The 21,764-nt window shown below is 41.2% G+C and overlaps 1 protein-coding gene across 1 annotated transcript in view; it reads right to left on the reverse strand.

Annotated features, from left to right (window-relative positions):
* Nucleotides 1-21,764, reverse strand: part of LOC126108831 (uncharacterized) — a 218,989-nt gene that overhangs the window by 178,679 nt on the left and 18,546 nt on the right. The window contains exons 3-5 of the mRNA XM_049914195.1: nucleotides 11,815-12,133; nucleotides 2,357-2,653; nucleotides 1,136-1,305 (exon numbers count right to left, since the gene is read on the reverse strand). Coding sequence (XP_049770152.1) covers nucleotides 1,136-1,305; nucleotides 2,357-2,653; nucleotides 11,815-12,133 — 786 coding nt within the window. The remainder of the gene's footprint in view (nucleotides 1-1,135; nucleotides 1,306-2,356; nucleotides 2,654-11,814; nucleotides 12,134-21,764) is intronic.

Consider the following 21,764-nt stretch of genomic DNA (forward strand, 5'->3'; position numbering starts at 1 on the left):
TCTTCCTGTTTTCATGCTTGATCTGTGTTCAGTTTCTGATGGGCCATCCTACCACTGAATCTGAGAGAGGGAGGGGGGGAAGGGGGGGGTACAGTGGGGAGTTTCCCTTGCTAGTGCCACACATTCTACAGTTTCTGTACTGTTAAAGTCTGTTATCTGTGGTATGGCATCAGCAATGAACAGCAAATGGCAACTCAAGGTCACCACCCAGGTTCCAGTACATTGTTCCCAACCGTCAGGCTGACACTATGCCTGTCGCCTCTGCCCAGATTTCAGTTGTTATCCGCCTGTTTGTCAGAGCCAATAGGATAACATTATGCTCTTCTCGTGATGTAGCCCGCCTGGAAGGACCTGTGCCAACTCTTGTTGCCACACTCACTGTTTTCCCCGAGTTCACCTCATCACCAATTATTCTGCAGTCATTACACTACAGACAACTGTGTGTGCAATCTGTCAGTATGTGGTTCCGATGTCTCTAACACCAACGATTTGCCCTTCCCCGACATCAAAAACACAGCAAAAAGTTGCAGCAACATTACACACACCGAACAGCCACCGACTACTTACACCAATTTTCATTAACGGGAACAGCTTTTTTCTGCACCAAACATAAATGTGCAAAAGGATGCAACATATAGTTGATGTGTAGAAATACTGGAATATTAGTTTCATAACAGTAAGTGGCGATGTTCAAGATGTAGCAGCTTCAATTTCTGTAGATGTGTATATAACGAGGTCAGAGTGTAGCCTGGGATGTCCATCCAAACAAAAATTTCCCTCATGACCATAAGTCATGAAATGTAAAAGTGATGAGATGCAGCCATAAAGCAACAGCCAATCACTGAAGCTAAAGTGGGTGCATCAAATGTGGAGTCAATGTATTCCCATATACGGCCCTACAGCAGGCAGAAGTGACATCACAGTCTGCATCTGGAGTACGTACAGGCATAACACAGCAGGCCGTCGGCAGTCATTCCACTTGACAATGGCTGATTAAAGCTACGTCAAATTCTTGTGGTGTTTCAGCCACTAGACATCACTCGAGACCCGAGACCTTTTAATCTTTTTTATCAGTGACGAATGTAGCAAAAGAGAAGTAGGTGACAGCCAGGATGCTACTGGCCGTGGAACTCACCGAGCATCCAGTAGTTGCCCTTCCCCGCGCTGTCCTTCTGCGGCACATTGATGAAGCACCTGTTACGAGACAGGTTGTTGCTCAATGCTTTCTGTCGTATCCTCTTCTTGCGTTTGAAGTAGGGGAATCGCTTCACGATGTAGGCGTAGATCTCGGACACTCTCGCCCTCCTGTCAGACAGACAAATGCACAAAGTTCACTCCAGATCATTCAAAGAAGGCTGTGAGTTGGGACTAGGAATGAAAGGCAGTTTTTGGTACATTTACTATGGGTGTCTGAGAAGTCACCGTACCCCATCGAGTTTGTACAGTCAGAGAAATAAGTACTCGTTTTATAGGTTTCCTTCTTTTAGGCTGACGAGAAGCACTGTTTTCGACATTGTATTGCCTCATTTTATTTGGGGACAAGATTGGGTACTGCGAAATTATGACATTCTGCTATCACGGAGGCAAAATAACACTGGGCTGACAAAGTAACGACACAAAAAGTAGATTACCATAGGCAAAGAGTGGGTTCTCAAAGAAGCCTACAAGTATCAAACATGAGCATTAATGTGAGGAAGAAATTTCTGAGAATGTATTTTTAGAGTATAGCAGTGTACAGAAGTGATTACGGCCTATGGGAAAACTGAACAAGAAGACATTCAGCGCATCTAAAAATGTGGTCTAATACAAAGATATTGAAAATTAGGTGGGCTGATGAGGAAAAAGAAGGTACTCCACAGAATCACTGAATTTGAGAAATATATGGAAAACACTGACAAGAAGATGGGACACACGTTAAGACATCAGGTGCGCGGTACAGGATGGAACTGTCGAGTGTAAAATCTAAAGGAGAAGACAGAGATTGTGATATTTCTAATAAATAACTGAGGATATTTGGCGAAAGTGCTCCTTCGAGATGAGGAGGTCGGTGGAAGACAGAAAATAATACATGCTGCATCAAACCAGTCCGAAGACTGATTACTCACAAAGAAACAAAAAAATGAAAATAATGGTTATTGATGTTATACGGAGCAGTTATACTAATACGATGAGCTGACAAGTGAAACATGTGGAGAAATACATCAAACCATCTTTAAGGTTGATGACCACACCACCACTAGATTATATCTACGAGTGTAAGAGACGGTGGGAACTGCCAAACTAAGTTGGGACATATTAAGGGTGGTGTAGTCTATTTTTATGAAGGTCTTTATTACTTTACAGCAGTGCTACCAACCTGTTTGGTGACTGTGCTATGGCCATAGCACTGAGCTCCGTGTAGGAGAACAGTGGCCTCTTTTTGGCAGTACGGGCAGAGCCAGCCACGCTCGAGCGCTGCTCCTCGCCTGCTCCGTTGTCAGTGCCACGAGAGGTGGAGGTCAGAACTGCCGCGTCATCTGGAGACGTCGTCCCGTCCGACACCGCAATGTCATCCTCGCAGCGGCCGTCACCAGGGTGGGACGAGTCGGGGGTAGCACGACCAGTGCTGCCAACTTTGGAGCACGACAGGCTTGTCGAGGTCGGGACAGCAGTCCTGTTTCGGTGAGACAAAAACAGGGTTCAGTGGTACAGGATTCGTGGAGCTCTATATTGGTTAAAGAAAGAGATTCAAACAGAAGAACACAAGATATTTAGAACTTAAGCCAAAATGAAAGCATTAAACCAAGATCCAAAAATAAATGGGAAATTTCAATGAAGGCAGAAGAACGTGATTAGTTCTTGCTGTCTATCTCCACAAAATCAAACGCCAGATTAACCACAGATGCGGCTGCAACAATGCGGGCCCTCCGGGACACTTGTCACAGGACAGTGCACTCCACAGAGATGCAGCAGGTAATGGTCCCCATGCACAGCAGATGCTGTGACCCGAAGCACTGCTGAGGCGTGTGTAGACCTGCCACATCTCACAGTATTTCAGTCACAGTATCCAGAAGGGCCAAGCAGGATTTACACGGAATTCAACCACATTTCAGGATGCAAACATCAAGAGAAAACTGAGATCAGTGATCACTGAATGAAAGAGTTTTCAAGTGACCACTGAATGAAAGAGTTTTCAAGACAGTCTATGCTGCTGGTGTTAGTGATGAGGGAAATGTCGATCCATAGAAGTTACGGTGAACTGTCGAGTCACTAATCAACTTCCACAGAGGAAATTATGCTGATGCCCACGGAATCCATCCACTGCAGTGGCTGGCAGGAGAACGCTAGTAAATGCACATCAACAGAAGTGTACTGATTTTACTCACAGAATCTGTAGACCCATAGTAGTGTTACTACACAGTCTTAAAAAAATTAATAATAATAGTAATAATAATAATGAGGACCCAAGAGACATGTTTGGATGTCAATGTAACTTTGTAGGCTTACACACCAACAGCGAGTATTTAAATGATTAGAGCTTCTGTTCTCTGTGACAGGTAGAATAACCACTGAAAATTAGTCTCTCCCCCTTTTTTTTTTCCAGATTTTGCTGCAATGATTACAAGACTTTCGCAAGAAAACAGTTTTTTTTTAACTTTTTGCTCATAATTTGCCTTGATATTCCTGAAGATAGAGATAAAGATGCAGAAACAGTAACCTACTGATAAGAATCACTGGCATTGTTGTATTCACAGCATTCATCAACAGCACAAGTGACTGTCTTGTCTAATTTTTTCATTCGAAATGATAGAGTGTGGTTTGCAAGCAATGTGATTGACTGGCTTTATTCACAGCTTTTATGGGATAAAAAGAAGCTCCATCTTCACATCAACTAAGACTTCCCCTGCAGTATTACCCATTAATGACCTCTCCTCTACACATTTACTTGAGGTAAACTTCATGGTTTTGCGACTTCCTTCTCTGCACAATTTCCTGAATCTGTTTAACCAGGTCGAAGAAGCCCAGAAATCAGCACTGTTCATCTCCCTTGCAGTTCAAAGTAGTGAGTCTCTTAGATGTTCCTGGGTAACACACTCATGAGCAGTTCTAAATCTTTCAAACAGTTTTTCTCTCACATTTTTTTTGAGTTTCATATTGACGTGTATCTCACGCTTTCTGTAAACTCTTATCCCATTTACAGAATCCATGTTCAGAGTTGTACATTGCTTAAGTTTAAGTGTTTTCTCCCTCCTGATTAACCAAAAAATTTACAACCTTTTCTTTGTGCCTGAAAACTATTACAGCATATGTTTCCTTTAGGCTAGGAAGAGGGGGGGGGGGGGGGCAAAGAGCGGCTCACACTTATAGCAGCTTCAAATGCAACTGGAAACCACAAACTACAACTAGTTGTGATTGGGAAGTCTGCCAAGCCAAGAGCATTCAAGAATGTATCCATCTCAACTCTTCCGGTTGTCTACACACATCAGAATAATGTCTGGATTAATCAGGAAATCTTGAACTGTTTTTTTAACTCATTTGTGCTTGACTGCATGAATTCTTTAAAAGAAAGGGGACTGCCATGCAAAGCAACTTTGTTCATGGATAATGCATCCTCACATCCAAGTGCAGGAGAACTGCAGTGCGACGGTATCCGCACCTTGTTTTTCCCACCAAACGTTACCTGTCTCATTCAGCCCACGGATCAGGGCATTCTGGGATGTCTAAAAAAAAGTATCAACGACGATTGCTACAGACAATACTGCATTCCGAAGACAAAGAAAACATTGTAGGAGCTCTGAAGAAAGTGACTCTGAAGGACGTCATGTACTGGATTAGCGTATCTCGGAGCGAAATAAGTCTGACACAATTTCTAGGTCATCCAGGAAAATTCTATAGGAAAGTATGCCAGACACAGAAACTGAAGATTTAGCAGATGAGGACGATCAACCATTGTGTAATTTAATCAGAAGATTGCCAGGGTGTGAAGAGGCAGAAGAGGTGGAGGTAGGTGAACGGTTAAATTCGGACGAACAGTTGGAAGTGACAGACTCTTCTATAATTGACACTGTTAACATTCCATCACAGTGTGAGAGAGACGAGGATGACGAGGCAGAGGCTGCACCGGGGACGAGTCACGCCGATGGCTACGCTACTCTCGAGTCCGCCATATGCTACGTGGAACAACAGCCTGAGGCGACACCAACTTACATACTGTTCCTAAGACAGTGGGGTGAGATTGCCGCAAGGAAACGTTGCAGCTTCACCAAACAAAAGACACTTTACTATTACTTGTCTAAATAAATAATTACTGTTATTCTGCCAATGCAAATGCACTTGTAAATACTTTCATTTTAATAAAGTTCATATTTTGACCTGTGTTACTTACAATATCACAATATTTCTTTTTCCCATTTAAATTTCGACAGTCAGAGTTTTCGATAGTTCCGAGGTGGTTCCGGTCCCGTTCACCTCGAACTATCGAGACTCTACTGTATCTGCAGGGTATGTCAGAAGGTGAAGCCATCTGTTATCTCACATAAGGTACTCTTGTTCCCAATTAATCGTGTGGGGACAGAACTGGATCTGTTTGCAGCACTACCATAAACCACACACAGTTTCCATCATTTCTCTGCAGGTGTGGAGCTCACCTCCATATTTATTTCACCCTGTTGCATTGTGAGGTAGCAAAAACTGTCCTTGTCGGGTTCACGGGTCATTTCGTGAGGGAAGTAGGATGAACTGAGGATGTGATACATAGCAGCAGTAGTCACAGCTGTGGTAAACTCTCCTCCGATGTCAGTGGACAAAACCTGTATTTACGCTCAGTATCACCAAGCATCCAATCAATAGTAACCCACAAGTTATTCCACCTCTACACTACAGCTGCGGTATATTTGGTCAGCGCGTCGTTCGGCAGCTCCGTGCACTTCCACCTGAGGCCGCAGGCTGTTCAAATGGTTCAAATGGCTCTGAGCACTATGGGACTTAACATCTGTGGTCATCAGTCCCCTAGAACTTAGAACTACTTAAACCTAACTACCCTAAGGACATCACACACATCCATGCCCGAGGCAGGATTCGAACCTCCGACCGTAGCAGTCGCGCGGTTCCGGACTGAGCGCCTAGAACCGCACGGCCACACCGGCCGGCCGCCGCAGGCTGTGGACGGCTCCTCGGTCACCTGCAGCAGCAAGCCGGCGGCCCCCAGCAGGCGAATACCTTTTATACTGTCTCACACCTGCTCCAGCTGGCTGTTCTCGAATGTCCTACCACACCGTAATGTTCCGATTATGTTACGCACATCACACTGTGACTCAAATAAAGGTTGTCTGTTTTCCATAACCACATTTCTTACTGTATTCGGAGTTAAAACAGAACCCACTGGAGTGAATCATGAAAGAGCTACAGAAAGTATGGAGGTCATATTGCTACGAACAGCAATACAATTGGTATGTTCTTGAATTGCTTCCAGGGCATAATGAGTAATATATGGCATGTCTCCCCTAAAGTCCAGACGGAATAAGAAGATTCCTGGCAACAGCTCGCAACAGCGTTGCCAGCTTTCAACTACGGCTACAGGTGAAAACGGTAGCCGTCTACACAGCTGAGACAACACTGATACGTTGCTAAGTACATTTACAAAATCGCGTTACGTTTCCGGTTGACGTAAGCCTGTGAAGCTGCCATGCCTGGCCTGCTGCAACTGTTACTGATCATCTTGTGATGGCAACTATAGTAGTTCATACACACAAATTTCTATCATTGTTCTTTTCTCTAACACTTACAAACAAACATTTCCAGGTGTAAATAAATGATCTCGATGAAACGTGGCAGGTATGTTGAGGGGTCAAAATAATGCAATACATATTTGATACTTCAGCCCAATTTCATTTTTAAGGTACAAAACACACCCTGAAAGGTAATTTGGCACATTTAGGTTTACACGAGATAGCTTAGAAACCGTGAAATATAAATGACGTGTTTCATACAAAACTTGAAATGTAATTAACAACCTTGAAAATTACACAAATAATTTTTTTTTTACAACTATCAACAAAGTAAAAAGAAAAAGAAAAAAAAAATCTACTCACCAAACAATGGCAGGAGAAAACACCTAAATATTGAAACTTGCAAACTTTCAGAGCCAGTGGCTCCTTCTGACAGAAGGGTTGAAGGGGAAGGAAGAGTCCTTTTCCTTCACCCCCATTTCTTCCCTTTCAACCCTTCCGCCACAAGAAGGAACCACTGACTTTGAAAGTTTGCAAATTTCAATACCTTATGTGTGTGTTCCCCTGTTGTCGCTCGGTTAGAAAATTTTTATCTATACAATTACATCAGATTCTGTAAAAAATTGAAATCTGCGAAATACCCCCCAATATTCATTAATTTTGCAACTTGAAAACTTTTGTTAAAGAAACTTTCATAGCACATTAATCCACGTGTAATAAAGATAGTTTCTGAAATGCAATTTTTGGAAAATACATTGTATGCAATGTGGTGTTGGCAGTATTTTCGACGTACATAGTTAAAATATCGCAACATTAATTATTGTTATAATAATTTCTGCAAAAAGCTGGGAATTTAAGGAGTTGGGACCTGGATAAACTGAAAGAACCAGAGGTTGTACAGAGTTTCAGGGAGAGCATAAGGAAACAATTATCACAAATGGGGGAAAGAAATACAGTAGAAGAAGAATGGGTAGCTCTGAGGGATGAAGTAGTGAAGGCAGCAGAGGATCAAGTAGGTAAAAAGACGAGGGCTAGTAGAAATCCTTGGGTAACAGAAGAAATATTGAATTTATTTGATGAAAGGAGAAAATATAAAAATGCAGTAAATGAAGCAGGCAAAAAGGAATACAAACGTCTCAAAAATGAGATCGACAGGAAGTGCAAAATGGCTAAGCAGGGATGGCTAGAGGACAAATGTAAGGATGTAGAGGCTTGTCTCACTAGGGGTAAGATAGATACTGCCTACAGGAAAATTAAAGAGACCTTTGGAGAGAAGAGAACCACTTGTATGAATATCAAGAGCTCAGATGGCAACCCAGTTCTAAGCAAAGAAGGGAAGGCAGAAAGGTGGAAGGAGTATATAGAGGGTCTATACAAGGGCGATGTACTTGAGGACAATATTATGGAAATGGAAGAGGATGTAGATGAAGACGAAATGGGAGATACGATACTGTGTGAGGAGTTTGACAGAGCACTGAAAGACCTGAGTCGAAACAAGGCCCCGGGAGTAGACAACATTCCATTGGAACTACTGACGGCCTTGGGAGAACCAGTCCTGACAAAACTCTACCATCTGGTGAGCAAGATGTATTTGGCAAAATACCCTCAGACTTCAAGAAGAATATAATAATTCCAATCCCAAAGAAAGCAGGTGTTGACAGATGTGAAAATTACCGAACAATCAGTTTAATAAGCCACAGCTGCAAAATACTAACGCGAATTCTTTACAGACGAATGGAAAAACTAGTAGAAGCCAACCTTGGGGAAGATCAGTTTGGATTCCGTAGAAATATTGGAACACATGAGGCAATACTGACCTTACGACTTATCTTAGAAGAAAGATTAAGGAAAGGCAAACCTACGTTTCTAGCATTTGTAGACTTAGAGAAAGCTTTTGGCAATGTTGACTGGAATACTCTTTTTCAAATTCTAAAGGTGGCAGGGGTAAAATACAGGGAGCAAAAGGCTATTTACAATTTGTACAGAAGCCAGATGGCAGTGATAAGAGTCGAGGGGCATGAAAGGGAAGCAGCGGTTGGGAAGGGAGTGAGACAGGGTTGTAGCCTATCCCCGATGTTATTCAATCTGTATATTGAGCAAGCAGTAAAGGAACAAAAGAAAAATTCGGAGTAGGTATTAAAATCCATGGAGAAGAAATAAAAACTTTTAGGTTTGCCGATGACATTGTAATTCTGTCAGAGACAGCAAAGGACTTGGAAGAGCAGTTAAATGGAATGGGCAGTGTCTTGAAAGGAGGATATAAGATGAACATAAACAAAAGCAAAACAAGGATACTGGAATGTAGTCGAATTAAGTCTGGTGATGCTGAGGGAATTAGATTAGGAAATAAGACACTTAAAGTAGTAAAGGAGTTTTGCTATTTGGGGAGCAAAATAACTGATGATGGTCAAAGTAGAGAGGATATAAAAGGTCGACTGGCAATGGCAAGAAAAGCGTTTCTGAAGAAGAGAAATTTGTTAACATCGAGTACAGATTTAAGTGTCAGGAAGTCATTTCTGAAAGTATTTGTATGGAGTGTAGCCATCTATGAAAGTGAAACATGGACGATAAATAGTTTAGACAAGAAGAGAATAGAAGCTTTCGAAATGTGGTGCTACAGAAGAATGTTGAAGATTAGATGGGCAGATCACATAACTAATGAGGAGGTATTGAATAGAATTGGGGAGAAGAGGAGTTTGTGGCACAACTTGACAAGAAGAAGAAACCAGTTGGTAGGACATATTGTGAGGCATCAAGAGATCACCAATTTAGTACTGGAGGGCAGCGTGGAGGGTAAAAATCGTAGAACGAGACCAAGAGATGAATACACTAAGCAGATTCAGAAGGATGTAGGTTGCAGTACGTACTGGGAGATGAAGAAGCTTGCAGAGGATAGAGTAGCATGGAGAGCTGCATCAAACCAGTCTCAGGACTGAAGACCACAACAGCAACAACAGCAACAACAATTTCTTTTGGTTATTTCAGTAGTATGTAAAAGTCACTTATCCTGTGACATATATCTTGTATCAACATTCCAAATTAATTTCAGTATTTCATTGTAAACTATTAATTAGCAACAATCTGAAATTTAGTTAAAAGTGTTATTGTCTGGGATAACTCCATATAATGTCACACAATTCATGAGATTATTAGCTAAAAACTTTTTTTAGGTAGCCCTGTAATTTATGACACAAATAATTTCAACAAATTAATGAAATTTTAATTATAAAATAAGCAACAATACTTTGGTAACAATAAAACATTATGTATGTCAATACTGTGATACCACAAATGTGAGGCGTGCGAGACCATGCTAGCTGAGTTTACTACAGTTGGTGGGCAGTTCTTGTCCAGGTTTTGTGACATACAATCCGAATAAATTTATTTCGTGAAGATTCTGAAACCTTCTAAACCGAAGATGTGTCGACAGTGTTATTTCTGTAGGTAAAAATGCCACCTATTATCCTATACGCTTGTCGATTTGAGCCCCCAGACAAAATTAGTGGAATTTTAAATTTGTTTTGAAAAACCAGATCTACACCCTCTGCAGAAGCTGCATTACATCAGACAATTTAAGTCAGGCCCAATGAAGCATTTTACAACAGAAGAGGATTTTTACTGATGAAACTGAACTATTATGAATAAATTAGCATTCCACTAACCTACTGCAATTGCAGCAGTAAGTGTTTTGTTAAATTTCCCATTTTTTAAAGTTTGCGTGGCAAGGAGAACATTTATTTACCAACCTAATTAGTCATACAATCTTCCTTGTTGCACAGTCAGTTGTTCATGGACAGTATAAGTAGTGTACTTGTGACCACAGTGTGTCAATGTAGTAGTGTCACACATAACAATGGAGCAATGTTCAAGACATTCTCCAAAATATTTTGAAGAAGACAAAAGTTTTCTTTCTTTCTTTCTTTCAGTCTCTCTTTCTGCCCCAGCAGTCATCACACACACACAAACCCACATAAACCATACACCACTAACACCAAACTTGCGCGCCTCACCCAGCAAAACACGCTGCAAAACAAATGAACGCCAAACAGCCACAACAACACGTAATGGCAGCAAAAACTCCGCCTATGTTTTGAGTAATCGAAAAACTGCATTGCCACGCGAACACAGGTAAAGAAGTAAGCCTATTTACTTCGCCAACAACACAGGAAAACATACCACAACTTCAAAACTGTAACTTACAGAAAGAAAACGTGATACAGTCTTATTTACGTTCGTAAATGCATAACAAACAGAAAATAAATTACGTTTTGCTGTTTGCAGATGACAAGTTGTATATTGTGTAGCAAAACAGCTACCAAAACAAGAGGATAATAACATCATGTAAGGTATGTTACTTTTCGCCAATTAAGTTATAAATTGCAACTTTTACGTAACTTTGTAAACAACACAAATGTTAGTATGTTAACAACAAATTTACAGTTAAAAATAAAAATAGAACCCACTGACGATAACACAAAAGTGCTGAAACATGTACGGGTGAAACAAAAAGAAAAAAGATGTTTTGCATAAGGCGGAACTTCTCATCCCATTTTCTTAGCAAGCACAGAGACAACAAGAAGAACTGTACCACAAGATGATGAAGACAAAAGTGTGTGTAATGTTTATCCTGTACACCTCGAGTCGCAAAACAAAAATAATGGCGAGTGGAAGCCAGCCATTACTTGACTGAAAAGCAAAAAGGAGGACATTTCTTTTCCATAAAAGATGATCACACGTGACAAGGCTGTGTTACCATCACAAATCTATAATAAACAACGAAGTGCAGAAATTCAGACGAAGGGTCAATGCTTTGGTGACATAACCAATGTGACGAATGAATTCCACAACACACCACAGGAGGACTTTTCTAACTGTTTCGCATGGGCGTACGAACAATCTGTCCATGGTACTTAAGTGGAGGACACCATTTGATACATTTACATAATTAAAATCACCATCTCAACTATTATCCTTATTGTTATTAATCCAGTCTCAAAACTTTTTTGGACTGACAATGTATACGGAATTTTAATGAGTCTTACATTAATATAAATGTGACACGACAGCTGAAGCTTCCGAGGATATGATGTCTTTGCAATATACTGACCCGTAGTCACAGCCGGGAAAGGAAGTGTAGGTCGAAGGTAGCAAAGAGCCACCTCCGACACCTTCGTCTTCGTCCCAGATGCTCCCGTCCCCAGTGTCGACAGCAGCTCGGAGAGCCGAAGGCTCAGACGGTGACCCGTCAGCGACATCGACCGGCTGAGGTCGTACTGACGGGCTGGCGTTGTGGTGTTGCTGGCAGCGTGCAAGGTACGATTTGTACGCGGAGTCAGGTCCGTGCGTCACGCCGGGGGTGGTCACCACTCCCACGGACCGATGTAGGCGGAAGGTGCCCTTTTTCAACAAGTCCTCATACTGTGGGTCTGCAACCGGTAAACACAACAATTATTTGGTGGGCTGGTCATCCAAACATGCACCATGTAATGATACTTGAATTATGCAACCATTATGGCACCTCACATCAACCTCTCGATACCAGCAATATTCTACTCTGTTTCTGTAAAGTAGTTTACATATTTCTGAGACAACATTCAGATTTGATTTCATCAATGTAGAGGTACTTGGATACATTGAAATGTTTGTGTTGCAATGATATTATTCTTATGTGTATTCTTCCTTTTGTCACTATGATCTTTGACGTACTTGGAACTCTGATTTTTGGGTGCATAAGCGATTAGTTAGAGAGTTAGAGTCGGACCTCGAAAAAGTCAAGTCTTGGACGTCATGCTAGAAAGACGCATCACGTAGTCAGCTTATAAAATGTGAACTTTAACAGTGAGGAAGATGTTTTCAAGTATGTTTTGTATTGTGAAGTGATGTTGTGTGTGTTACGTGATATTGCAACAAAAGCAATAAAAAGGAAGTGTAACTTAAATTTGGAGTGCTGATTATTTTTTTACATCACCAATGTGCTAACTTTGAAAGCTTTACTCTTCAAGAATGGTTTATGAAGCGCATCTACAAAACTTTTGAATACAGCAGAATAAAATCTAGGCCTCTTTGCATCCGAGCTCGGAATCATCACCACCTAGATTTTCGACGATTGAGCCAAGATTTTACAACGAGACCAGCGTGGGAAACATGAAAAGATGAGCGCCTAGTTTATTCATTATTACATGAAATGACTTTATTAACTGTGCTCTTATGACACCTGCCACATAATTTTGTTGTTGCCCGAAAATGCAGTATTTAGCAGTGTGAGCAACACCACAATCATTATTAAATTTTGACCTTTGTTGTGGTAGGGTTGTTAGAACCAGGACATTACCTGACATTTAACGTAAAGTCGTGTAGGCTTATGAAATCTCAGGTTATCAGCTAAGTCATTGTCTCACACTGTTCACTACGTTTCAAAGAGTCTTCCTGCTGGTCGTCTTCAGGCAATGTGTCAGGTTCATAACCAAGTCATTCCTTTACAACCACTGGACCATAGGATCCCTGCAAAAGGCGCAGTGGACACAACAATCGCATAACTGTGGAAGAGAATTTGTCGCCGGTGACGAGTAGGCCCCTGGCAGGGTGCAGGGGGCTTTGGACATCCGAGTCCTGCTACTGTCTGTGTATTCGACCTGCTGCATCCTCCATTTTGATATTCTTGACATATTTTTGCTAACGACACATCCCGTGCAAACCTCAGTTAGAAACTGACGACCCAATTGACAAGATCGACACGGACTCGTACAAGGTGAAATGTGGGAGATGGGCAGTTTTTAAGTAAAGAATATGCAGTCAATTTTCAAATTAATGTATATTTATTTACGTTGAATCGAGGCTCGTTACTTGCCGTTTAGTAAGGGATAGACTAATTTGTGAAAAATAATGTCATTGAGGTGATGTCCATCATTTCAAATATACAATTCCAGTCTATTTCCCAAATCCCCCATCACCCAGACCACTGTCTCTGCAGGGATGGTAGCAATTTCTTGAATGACTGAATTCTTCTAGTGGTCAAAAGTTAGTGGTTATAGACACACTTGATGTATCCTTAAAAGAAGAAGAAGAAGAAGAAGAAGAAGAAGAAAAAAGAGAGAATCCACATACTGATAAGTCTGAAAATCTGTGAGGCCAAAGAACATTCCCAAAACATGAGATGATCTGTCCAGGAAATGCGTCGAAGAACTGGCATTGAAACATTTGTGATACACGATGTAGTGCTGTTGTGTGGAAGCAAACATCACTTACAGGGATTCTTCATCTTCTCAGTTTTGATTTCAAGAACGTTTTAAACATATGAATGTATGTATTGAGCCAAACTACTGGCACCATTTTCTTCAAAAAAATATGGTCCAATAATATTGAAAGAGCCAAGAGCACTCTAGACTGTCACTTTTTCAGAGTCTAAAGGATGTTCACTAATAATGTGGGAATGCTCATGAGCCTTGTTAGGCTGGTTTTATTTACTGGTGGTTCCATTTAAACGAAAATGAGCTTCAGTGCTTATCAATAAAATCATATTCTCAATCACAAAGTCTTCACGTCCACAAAAATAAGTTGGCTTCAACTGTTGCACATTAAGAAGCTGTAGGGATGGAATTTTAATGTATGCAAAATTTGTCTAACTGATTCGTGACTGATTCGTGACTGACTGCTAGGTCACTAGCATGCCATCTAGCTGACCATCCCGGGCTTCAATCACTTCCCCCACCCTCACAACATTTTCTGGCATCGTTACAGTGCATTTTGATCATATACGCTTCTTATCCACTATGTTCCCAGTAGATCTGGAGCGTTCGACGAATCTGAGTACTGTGTTAAGACTCGGAAAAAATCTGTGATGACCAAGATTGAATTGTTTATGAAAGTATTCGTTGTGTAGCTGTGACAGACTCACCATTTCTAATGAAACTGCCGTTGACAATCAAACGATGCTGCATGTTCCACCACTCCACTGAAACAGAAATCACCTCTGCTGTGGAGAAGAACCACCCTCACCACAATCCTCTCCCACCACCACTCTCTCACTACTATGCAGTTCAAAACTTTCCGTCTTCAGCATGTCAGCCTGTATTTCCACTGCATCTTTGATGGCCACATACCAGAACCAGTAAGCACTGCATTTTTTTCCTGTTCAAAAAGCCTTCAATGAGGATGTGCTCTGCCAATGTAGATGAGAAGAGTGAAAGGGTTTTGACTTTCAGTCATCAAAGAGATAGTGGAAATACAAGTACACGATGAGCTTGTCAACAAGGACAGTTGTGTCCAACTGAGATCAGCCTGGGATGTGGAGTTAGCAAAAATGAGTCAGAGATTCTGTGAAGGATGTACCTATTGTGATTATCGGTGACGAAATGAGTGACAAAAATGGAAGGTGCGTATTTGTGGTTTTATTTCGGATAATGACCTCAACTTCCCAGAAACTGTATCTGGCTTCATGCAACTTTTTAGATGTTGCTAACAGAAGTACTTGTGCCCAGGCCATAGTGGATACCCTAAAAGACTACAGCACTAAATATGAAAATGTTGTGGGTTTAGTATCAGACTCTGCTGCATACATGGGATGTTGTTTTGAGGCACTTCAAGTACTGATTGGAGACCATTTACTACATTTCAAGTGCTGGGCCCACAAAATGAACTTAGTCAGTGACGTCTTTATGAAAGAACTAAAGGAGCTAAATTTTATTGTGAGTAAAGTGAAAATGGCGTTCCTCCACTCTCGCAAAATGAAAAGCACCTACCTTCAGTTTCTTCAAGAAAAATATACTCACCTGCCTAAAAACCTTTTTCCCGACCCAATAATCACGAGGTGGAATTCTTGGTTCCATGCAGTGAAGTACCTGGACACATACTTAACAGCTATCATCGAATTTTTCAGATCACTGCAAAACAAAAATGCTGCCAATGAGCTCATTTTGGATTGCTTAAAAAATGAAGCTGCCTCAGATATAGTCGTCCTGCAATGCAAATTTCAAAGTGACATGTGCTAGCATTGTTAGTTTCATCACAACAGTAGAGGGAATGACTTACCCATTTGCACATTTGTTATGGGGGAACTTGAGAGTATTAAATCAATACTGAAAAGAAATTCTGAAGGTTGGTTTTCAACAGGCACTATTAATTATATAAACACACTCCAAAATAAGGCACAGAAAGCATCTGCAAGAAGTTGTCTTAAATCTGCTGCTATGAAAAGTTAACTAAAGCTATGTAAACACACAGCACCAGACCCAGCTAGTATTTTTTATGAAAACATTGGCAAGCTCTTCAAGCCTGCAGTTTGTGGTGCGAAGTTAAATTTGGACAATTCTGCTGTTGTTAATATAGCAAAAACAATTCTGCAATTTGAAAGCATTCCAACTGACTGTTTTATTGAGGCATATTCATCATTCCATCGACACCTTATTGACTGTTTGAGGCATGATGAGAAGCCTGATACATTGCAGCTTCTACTAATTGAAAACCTTAAATATGATGAATTTGGAAATGCTGCTTTATCTGCAATATGGGCACCTATCAATAGTGTGGATGCGGAGAGGTACTTCTCAACATACAATCTGATTGTGACAGGAAGAGGTCAATGAAGCCAGACACTATCGCAACAACTTCAATGACTGCATCCCGTAGATAAACATTTTTATATTGGTGTATAGCGAGTGGTAATTTGAATGAGAAATAAAATTATGATGATGTGTTCTATAAATAATCAATTTCCTATTTTCTTCTTCTTTTTGTTATTATAAGAAAACTGGAAATAGTGAAAAAGAAAAATCAAACTTTACGGTAAGAATTTTGTCGTTTGACTGCATAAAGAAACCAAAAAAAGTAAATGCTAAATTCAGATATAAAATGATAAATTTTCGAAGTTTATTTGCTAATCTCACGTAGCTCTACTGATCGCAAAGCTGCGGAGACAACAGGTGGTACAGCTAGGCAGAAGCAGTGTTCGGCACCTCGACCCCTCCACCACGAACTCCCCCTTCCTTCGTATCACCATCTCCCTTCCCTCCTACCCCCCCTCTCCGCAATGACTGCGGCATCTCTTCCTCAGGCACACGAATGGCCCACCCACTGGGTACTCGAAATCGTGGTGTAGCGGCTATAAAGAAACAAACTGGACTTAAACCAGATGATTCACCTGAAGATGACGAGTAGGAAACTAGTCAAAAGGCTGCCAGTACATGATGTCAGGACTTTGCCGATAACAAGGGATAATTCTGTCAAAAGAAATTTGCTGACAAAGCTTGCATTACAAAATTGTTAAGGCTTTCGTGGCCACTTGTTGACAAACTGCCTGGCTTCTGTCTCAGGTTCTTCGGCTGACATTCGTCTGATGATTTTACTGACGTTTCGCCAGCACGAGAGGCTGGCACTGTCAAAGCTTCACCCTCCATTGCCGGTGGTAAACTGGAGCCGAGCTCGCGGCCGCAGACTATATGTACCTGGCGCGCCAACGTCCGAAGGGCTTCTCCGCAGTCATTACCAATGCGGTTCTCCTCTGGCTACCTGCGACGGCCGTTCGCTGCAGTACGGGAAGCCAGGATCCGTTTACCTTAAGGCTTTCTTCTTTCTTTCTGAAGCTGTTCATGTGTTTTTGTATTTCTACAGCTTCTCTGAACAAGCGCGTGTGATAGTGCTTCTCTACAGCCAGAACTTCCGTGTCGGCGAATTTTATTACGTGGTCAGTCTCACTCGGTGCGTGCTCTGACACGGCAGTTTGTCAAAGCTTGCATCCTCATCTTATAGTTTGCTAGGCTACATTATCTACGTCTTCAGTTTTCTCTTAACTTTGTTTCACACCAGATTTAATGAAAGCAACCACAAGCAAGTAAGCATTTGCAGATAATTTGCCAGTGATCATTACTATTTGCTTCTATCTGCGAGCATGTGTTTATGCAGGAGGGAAAGGAAGAGAACACAAGATAACCAGCATAGGCTAAGAAAACTATGTTAATGCCACCCGGGACACAGCAATATACAATTAAAGACACAAAGGACAACTTTTATTTTGCATGGTAAATGCACTGTTTTTGAAAGTATAAGCAAAAAGGCTTAGGAAAAGACGAATTTAACATCTTAATTTGTTCATAAGCATGATGTACATGGAAGTAGTTTACTTAGCTATGAATTACTGCTTCAGCTTTTCTTAGCGTAATTCCAAAACTTTCCATACATGACTTCCAGCACTGCACAGGTTGCACATTACAATTTACAAGGAAATTTAAAAGCAGAATGTTGATTACCAGCATCCAATAAAAACTGAAAAAAACTTAGCATTTGCACACTCCTTATTAGCAACTGGAGACATTTACGATACTGGTTGTTTCTCATTCCAATAGCTGCTATCCATAAGATAGTTTCTGGTGATTTGACTTACCAAACGAAAGCACTGGCACGTCGATAGACACACAAACAAACACAAACATACACACAAAATTCTAGCTTTCGCAACCAACGGTTGCCTCGTCAGGAAAGAGGGAAGGAGAGGGAAAGACGAAAGGATTTGGGTTTTAAGGGAGAGGGTAAGGAGTCATTCCAATCCCGGGAGCGGAAAGACTTACCTTAGGGGGGAAAAAAAGGACAGGTATACACTCGCACACACACACATATCCATCCACACATATACAGACACAAGCAGACATATTTAAAGGCCTTTACAAATGTCTGCTTGTGTGTGTGTGTGTGTGTGTGTGTGTGTGTGTGTGTGTGTGTGTGTGTGTACCTATCCTTTTTCCCCCCTAAGGTAAGTCTTTCTGCTCCCGGGATTGGAATGACTCCTTACCCTCTCCCTTAAAACCCACATCCTTTGATCTTTCCCTCTCTTTCCCTCTTTCCTGACGAAGCAACCGGGGGTTGCGAAAGCTCGAAATTTTGTGTGTGTGTTTTTTATTGTGTTTTTTTATTGTGCCTATCTACCAGCGCTTTCCCGTTTGGTAAGTCATGGAATCTTTGTTTTTAATATATATATAAAAACAAAGATGATGAGACTTACCAAACAAAAGCGCTGGCAGGTTTGTTTTTAGATATATTTTTCCTACGTGGAAGTTTCCCTCTGTGGAATGTTTCCTTCTATTATATATTTCCCACGTGCAATGTTTCCCTCTATATATAAAAACCTGTTGCACAAGCTACTTGATAAATCTGATACACAGTTTGTTCACAGGCACATAGTGTGATGCTAGGTAGCTCATTCTCATTTATTGTTAAAAATCTCTGATGTAACAATAACACCTCAACCAAATAACTGCAGATACCAGGAGCATAAGCAATGAGAACAATCAGGACTTTGAAATTTTTAAATTTTAACTAGCACAATAACTACATATTCACTTGTTTACTTTCAAGGAAATTTATTGCGATTTTTCTTATTAATATATTGAATATAAAGCTTATTCACTCTACTTTCTGCTAATACAAGCCTCTAACAAATTTATTGCCTCCTCATAACCCCAGTTGAACAACTGAGTACTTCCGCAACCGTTTTTCTTTTCCTTCAACATCTGACGTGTGGATCTCTTGGATCCCAGAAACACCTATTATATCTACATTCTTTTATCACTAACATTACGCTCTCTTCTGACCATTTCAGTGGTCATGCAACTCCTGTCAACAACAGAAATGGACAAGATAACAGACAAAAACTTTCTGTGGAGCTAGTACCGAAGCAGAGAGGATGTGAACTTCCTTTGATGGTTCACTAAAAATTGACAACCAGCAAAATTGGAACAAGCAATAGCAAATGTGTACAAAGTACAGCTGAAAGTAGTTTACTCACACTTGCCTACCATTTATGCCAGAGAGAATGCTCTTTCACTGACCTTCATTTGCTTCTGTCCGCTCTGGTGTTAACCGTGGTTTACAAGATTGATGTTTCTACCTCTCTACAGCAATCTTCTTCACAGTCTCCTTGCGTCCCCAGTTGGCTGAACATTGACGGAGACTACTGTCATATTCACTTGTAAAAGGAAGTTTTCCATAGCTTATTCCAAAGAAATGGAGTTATTTGGAGAAATTTTTCTGGTTACTGTAGGTGAGCCATTGTCATTGGATAACTAGTGATAACAAAATGAGAAAGAGTGGGAGAACGTTTACCAAAATATTATTCTCTTTCTGCCGAAGTGGCTTCCTCTTAGTTGTTTGTATTCTTCATGCACCGTAAGTGTTTACTTATTTGATGGTCGTGAAGCCACAAAACTGGGAGCCTATAGCTGCCATGTCTACTGAAATTACTTGTGTTCTAAAGAGATCTCAGCCACTTCTTGGGCTTTTGTTCTATTAATGTTGCACTCCTTGGTTCAAATGGCTCTGAGCACTATGGGACTTAATATCTTAGGTCATCAGTCCCCTACAACTTAGAACTACTTAAACGTAACTAACCTAAGGACATCATACACACCCATGCCCGAGGCAGGATTCGAACCTGCGACCGTAGCAGTCCCGCGGTTCCGGACTGCAGCGCCTAGAACCGCTAGACCACTGCGGCCGGCTGCACTCCTTGGCTAGCACCCCTATGTTGTTAGTTTCTACATCATTGGCACACGCATTTCTACCACATATTTCCACTTTGTTTTAACTGCATGAAATGTTTGTCCTCATTAATCCATTCTCTTCCCATCTTCTCAGTTTTGTTTATACACACTTAGCCACAATCACTCCCATGGTTATGAGGTGCTTCCATTTACTGCTGGAAAAATGCTTTATTTTGCATTGACTGAAAAATGTGGTCAGCACACCACCATAACTCTTGACATTCAGAGCAACTGCAGTAAAATTCCCTTTTACAGGCGAATATGACACTGGATTTGACAGTGTACAGGTAACTGCGAAAATGAGAAAATTTTGAAGAAGATACCATCAGAGGTGTCAAAACAACAATTGTGTAAGAAAAAACTGAAGAGGAAGCTGACACAGCGTTAAAATCAACAATATCTTACCCTCAACATCAACAACCCAAAAAGCCTGCAGAATTACATATTCACTGGCAAATCATAACACAATACCCAAATAGAAAAAAAAAAAAGTCACCCCAGAGACATCACACCATTACCGAGTTCTATGGCATCATTTCAGTGAGGAAGAATATCCACAAGTTTCTTCAGGTATGCCGTATCCAGCTGAAGCCACTTATCAAGCTGCGGGGATGTTGGTTACAAGATTTCACCCAAGGTGCCAGAAAGTCGATTTGACCGATTTGGTCGGCCAGTCGAGGCATGACAAGGTGCATCAATGATCATCAAATCTATAATGTATTCACGTAGCCATTGTTTTGTTTGATTGTTTTGTTTTAGGGCACAAAAACAGCCAGGGTCATACAAGCCCCAGTCAGAACCACAGAACACGAAGAAAAAAAAAGGAATTAAAAACAACTACTCGTTAAGCCCAACCGATGGAAGGAAAGACAGCTAAAAACAGGGACTTGGAGAAGGGACCATTAAATATGCCATAGAGAAATGGAGGTCCTGAACTAAATATTAAATGTCCATTGCATTACTGCTATGACAGATAAAAAGTAAAATGCGGTCAATATCCTGTGCATTGTTTGCTAAAACGGACAATAATTCAGATGGCAAACATTAATGAGAACATCAGGAAATGGCAAACCGTCATAGGTTGGGGGCAGTGAGCACATAGTGGTGGGGGAGCACCACTTACCAAACGGCGATGACTAAAAAGACAGCGAGCGCCTAATATGCAACTTATGATGTCCTCGGGCTGAAAGGAGATCTTCCAAGCTGATGGGAGGGACCTAACTTCCCAGAGCTTCTTTCCATGAAGGGAGAACCAGTCACGATGCCAGGTGACACCACCTGCTGACAGACGGCAATACAGAGATCGTCTGAGGGAATGTAATAACTAGTGGGCCAAGGTACGAGGACTCTCGCTTTGGCAGTAACGTCAGCAGACTCGTTCCCCTCCGACCGACACGACCGGGAACCCAGATAAACGTCACAGTGGCTCCATCAATGGTCAGCAAGTGACAGCTTTCCTGTACCTGTTGCACTAAGGGATGGATGGTGTACAGTACACGTAGATACCAAAGGGCACAAAGAGTGTGAGCAG

Source organism: Schistocerca cancellata, chromosome 11 (assembly GCF_023864275.1).
Source record: "Schistocerca cancellata isolate TAMUIC-IGC-003103 chromosome 11, iqSchCanc2.1, whole genome shotgun sequence".
NCBI lineage: Eukaryota > Metazoa > Arthropoda > Insecta > Orthoptera > Acrididae > Schistocerca > Schistocerca cancellata.